General features: G+C 38.2%; 1 protein-coding gene across 1 annotated transcript; it reads left to right on the forward strand.

The window, feature by feature from the left end:
• Positions 1–392: 392 nt before the first annotated feature.
• Positions 393–2914, forward strand: LOC105972405 (Protein kinase superfamily protein). Its single transcript, XM_012997357.2, has one exon. The coding sequence runs from the start codon at positions 502–504 to the stop codon at positions 2746–2748; it is 2247 nt and encodes a 748-aa protein (XP_012852811.2). The 5' UTR covers positions 393–501; the 3' UTR covers positions 2749–2914.
• The last annotated feature ends 2557 nt before the right edge of the window (positions 2915–5471 follow it).

Below are 5471 nucleotides of genomic sequence, written 5' to 3' on the forward strand. Positions count from 1 at the left end.
TCTTTGTACATTTTTTTTAAATATACCTATGAGATGTATTTTTGCACTTGTTTCAAAAGGATTGATGAATAAAAAAGAAAATTGACATTTAACATCCTAAAAATATTAAATTATTTTCATTAGCTTTAAAATTCGTTCGGGGTGCATTATGCATGATTTATGGTGTTTCAAGAGTGCAAAGTAGTATTAAACATTTTAGTGGGTGCAAAATAGAATTAAGCCATATATAATAAAATATTAAAATTATGAGTCATCGAAATAAGAAAAGGAAAAAATAAAATAAAATAAAATAAAAAAATAAAGTGTCGTCGTCATCATCAACAGTGATCACTGTAACGCATTATCCACCACCTTAAAATTCTCCCTCCAATTTTCTTTCCCTTCTTCACCGCAAAATCCTCTCTTTAGTCAAAAGCTCCACTGGGCCCCACTCACCCCTTCAATTAGACAAAAGTAAAACATGATTAACATAAACAAATTATTACATTAATATAATACTATATGTTTGTTGTTGTTTTATCAAACCCCAAATCAAACCAGAAACACACCCAAGAAACAAATCAAAGAGGAGAAAGAACAGAAAAAAAAAAAAAAATGGATTCAAGACCCAAAACAACCGTAGTTCTACTCTCAATCACCATCTCCGCTTCGCTCATCGTACTCGCCGCCGTTCTGTATTTTCTTCACTACCTCTGGTATTCGCTGGTCCGCCGGTCGCGGACCAGCCCATTTTCATTCGACGCCGCCGCCTCGCCGCTGAACAAGCTGCAGCGGTTCACCTACAGGGAGCTCAAGAACGCCACCCACAACTTCACCGCCGCGAATTCCATCGGAAAAGGCGGCTCCGGCGCCGTTTTCCGCGGCATTCTCAAGGACGGAAAACTCGTCGCCGTCAAGCTCCTCGACCCGAATTCTCTGCAGTGCGAGCACGAGTTCCAGAACGAGTTGAAGATTCTCGGCGGGCTGAACAAACCCTGCCCACTTATTGTTACCCTACTGGGTTTTTGCGTGGAGAAAAACAAGAGGCTCGTGGTGTATGAGTATATGCCCAACAGAAGTTTGCAAGAATCTTTGTTCTTCGATTCGAATAATAACAACAACGATGTGGGCTGTAATAATTTGAGCCTCGATTGGTCTAGAAGGTTCTGCATAATTCTCGATGTTGCAAAAGCGTTGTCTTTCTTGCACCTCGAATGCGATCCGCCGGTGATCCACGGCGATGTCAAGCCGAGCAATGTGCTTCTCGATTCCAATTTCGGTGCGAAGCTTTCGGATTTCGGCTTGTCGAGGTTGAAGCTCGACTGCGAAATTGGGGTTGACCATTTATTCAGTCAAGATTTGGGCAAAAGTCAAGAAATTTTTAGGAGCTCGAACGGGACCCCTCCTGCAATCGGTACCCCTATGGAGAGTTGTCACGAGAACGACGAGGTGGATTTCGCGTCGGCTTTGCAAGCTTCCGCTTCGTCGAGGAACGGTTGTAAAGTTTACCACAATGTGATGGGAGTGTTGCCCATCGTTTCTTTTAATTTGAAGGGGAAGGAGTTGTTCTCGGGGGAGAATGAAAACGGGGGCGGTTGGAATAATAAGTTTGTGCCGTACGATGACGAGTTGAGTAGCGTCGATCATAGTAAGGAGTTGAGTTTGAATGTTGTTGATGATGGTAATACTAATACTAATACTAATGCTGATAGTCGAGCCAAACAATGGGGGAAAGATTGGTGGTGGAGGCAAGATGGGAGCGGTGAATTGTGCAGTAAAGATTACGTTACGGAGTGGATCGGTAGCCAAATCTGCGCTTCGGCTAATCTTGATAATTGGGATGAAGAAAAAGGGCCAATTACTCCTCATGAGAAAATCGTCCTCGATAATTCGAGACAATTGGATAAATTCGAGGAAGTTAGCGAAAATCCTTTGCAAGAACCTCGATTCGAATGTCCTAATATCGAACAAGGAGATTCCAAGAAGTCGGAAGTTTACGGCGCTAAAAAGCACCGAAAGATGCACGAGTGGTGGAAAGAAGAGCAAATGGACGAGCGTGAGAAAATAAGGAAAAAGGGCAATAAGGTAAATAGGCTTAAAGTATGGAGAAATAAGGAAAGGTCAAAGATAGTACCTCATTTCGGTTTAGGCAAATGCTTCGAGTTCAAGAAAAGGAGAAATTTTGAAACGGATGATCAAAACATCGAGTTTAGTTTCCGGAAAGGTTGGAGGAAGAATAATAAGAAGAATAACTCTCGATCGATGGGGAGCGATATGTGGAGCGGAGATCTATTTAGTCGGGAATTAAGTAGCACTACGAGCATGCGAGGTACATTGTGTTATGTTGCACCGGAGTACGGTGGATTGGGCTACCTAATGGAGAAGGCCGATATCTATAGCTTGGGTGTTTTGATCCTCGTTGTTATTTCCGGGAGAAGGCCATTGCACGTACTTTCTTCACCGATAAAGCTCGAGAAGGCGAACTTGATAAGTTGGTCTAGAATCTTAGCTCACTCGGGGAATGTTCTAGAACTAGTGGATGAGAGATTGGGAGACGAGTATGATAAGGAGCAAGCGAGTTTGTGCATTAATTTGGCGCTCGCTTGTTTGAAGAAGATGCCCGAGTTGAGACCGGATATTGGTGACGTTGTCAAGATCTTGAAGGGCGAAATGGACATTCCGCCACTTCCGTTTGAGTTTTCGCCTTCTCCTCCGCCTTCCAAGATTTTTAACCGATCGAGACGAAAACATAAGAGCAATGGTGATTAGCTTCTTTATTTTTTTTTTTTTTTTTTTTTTTTTGTTATTGTACAATTTAACCAAGAAGGGTGTGATTAGTGGTGGTGGTGGTGGTGGTGTATGTAAATTAGGGTGATTGATTAGTGTTTTCCTTGTCTTGTAATTTGTGGTAAATACAATTGGGATTCTTTTTCGAGTCGATTTCTTACACAAGATTCACTATTCTGCAGTCTATGCTCGGTGAATTTCATCGAGTGTTTTAATATCTTCTTACTCGTGCAAATTCTCGTTCTCTATTATACCCCTCTCGTTTAAACGAATACTCGATGAAGCATGGAATAAACAAGAGCCGACGTCACGAAATTTAGGACATAAATCTTCATCAAAATTTGATGAACCCTTTTTGAATTTCTTCTCCTAAAATCAAGAATTGGAAGTCTTTTACAAGTCAAGTAAAAGTAATATTGCAAGTCTTTGGCCACAAAAAACAAATGTTGAATTGGTTTATAAGTTCAAGCATTGTCAATATGAAAGGGACAAGAAATTTGAAATACAGTTGAACTTGGCTTTATTTAATATTTCAAATAAGTAGTTAAGATGTATTTATTACAACATGGTCCACCTCAACTCCATCAAAAACCATGTGTGAAAAAAATTAGTTAAAAAATTAGTTAATTGTTTATTTTGGAAAGGGAAAATTAACTTTATACCTAGTATCTAAATGTGAATAATCATTAGTAGTAAACAAAATAAATAAATAAAAACAATCAATTTCCCTGTGTAATGTAATATTACAAGCAAGTTGTAATATATAATTAATGCATGTATTAATATGAACAAACAAATGTCCTTTGGTTTGACATTGATGTTAATAAACTCTTATCTGATTTAATTATTTAATGTAAAGCATTTTTTAAATTCAATTAAGTATCTTTTATTTCAGAGACTTATAAGTTATGCATTAAATAGCTAAAGTCTTCATTTCTTGAATTTGTTTTAAATTATCCATAGGTTCTAACTACCGTTTGTTGTCGAAAATATAGCCCTTAAAAAAACATTTCTCGTGGAATTTTATTGTAGGTTAGAAATTTTATTGATTGATAATTGTCTCGAATCGGAATAATTATCAAAGAAAATCGTACACGATTCAAATTTTAGTAATTTAATTATTTCACAATCTAATATAAAATTTATATTTCTCAAACTATATCCTATTTGCCCTCGAAGTCAAGCTCCTTGCTGGAAATATATATTTTTCAATTTGTTTTTTCTTTTGTTATAACTAATGTTAACATATTTTTGTTTTGTATCTAATAAGTTGTTCATTATTAATTATATTGTAGATATATTGTCAACCATATCGATATATGATATCTTCTTGTCACGCCACACAAAGTCTTTATAATGGGATTATTTGAGAAAACCCCCTCATATGCATTTTATCATTAGACTAGATCTTTTTTTTAATTCCCTTTTTAGATAAATCCAATTGTATTTTATTAAACAAATTATATTATTAATAACCTATTTTATCCTTGCTCAATTTATTTAACCTAGCAATAAAAGTTTCTCGTATAATATAATCGTTTCTCTTCTCTTCCCCTTCTGTATACAACTCGCGCCCACACCTCGCCGCCCCACCAGACACCACACGATCTCCACCCTCCTTCTCCTCGGAGGGATCTCCCACCGGGCTGCTCCTTTATTTGTTTCTCTCTTACATTCGGTTACGCAAATTGCAAAAACCCCCAAATTTCTGAAACCCTAGTATCTTCCACCATCCTTCTCCTTCTTGACCATTCCCCCTGTTCATTCAATACCAAATGTATACATATGAATTCTTTTTTATGGTGATAAGCCCTTTCACTGATAAAGAATTGTTCAACCTAGATTGTTTTTTCACCGATGCTTCGCCGAAATTCCAGAAGCCGGACCTCCTCTCTGTGCCGCACCTGCAATCGCCGCCGCCGCGGTGGAGCACGACGGACTTCACTTCTGTCAGTTCATGGTCGTCGGCTCGAGCGCCGGCATGGTGGAGCACGTCCATGTGCCTCGTTGACACAATCAAAACCCAAATGAAAGCCCTAGGTTCCTGCCCGATTAAATCCGACAGCGTCAACCAAGCCGTCCGTTCTATTCTGAAATCCGACGGCACGAAGGGATTCTACCTCGGGATTGGAGCCATGGCCCTCGGCGCGGGGCCCGCACGCGCCGTCTAGTTCTCTGTTTACGAGTTCTGTAAGAAGAGATTCTCCAGCGGCAATCTGGACAATCACGCGGCGCATAGGGGGTTTGTGCTACTGTTGCCAGCGATCCGGTAATCTGGATAATCAAGGTTTTCAACTAAAAATAATAATTTGATTGTAATTAGATTGTAATTCTTATTTTGAAATGGATTTTCTCTTTGAAAAGGTGATTTAATTTGATTGTAATTAGATTGTAATTCTTATTTTGAATTGGATTTTCTCTTTGAAAAGGTGATTTGTTGTGGTGGATTAGGTTAATTCCGTAGTGGACTACGTTACTATTTTAGGGGATTTGTCGTAGTGAATTAGTTTATTTTCGTAGTGAATTAGTTTATTTTCGTAGTGGACTACGTTAATATTTTTGTAATTGTTTGTAGTGGATTAGTTTAATTTCATAGTGGATTATGTTATATTTTTGTAATTGTTTGTAGTGGATTAGTTTAATTTCATAGTGGATTATGTTAATATTTTGGTGGATTTCGATATTTTTATATTTTTGTAATTGTT

The sequence above is a fragment of the Erythranthe guttata genome, chromosome 4, assembly GCF_056151865.1.
Source record: "Erythranthe guttata isolate IM_541 chromosome 4, IM_541, whole genome shotgun sequence".
Taxonomy (NCBI): domain Eukaryota; kingdom Viridiplantae; phylum Streptophyta; class Magnoliopsida; order Lamiales; family Phrymaceae; genus Erythranthe; species Erythranthe guttata.

What these genes read in the sequence shown, in the direction of transcription:
- LOC105972405 (XM_012997357.2), top strand. Translation starts at nt 502, where the DNA reads ATGTTTGTTGTTGTTTTATCAAACCCCAAATCAAACCAGAAACACACC.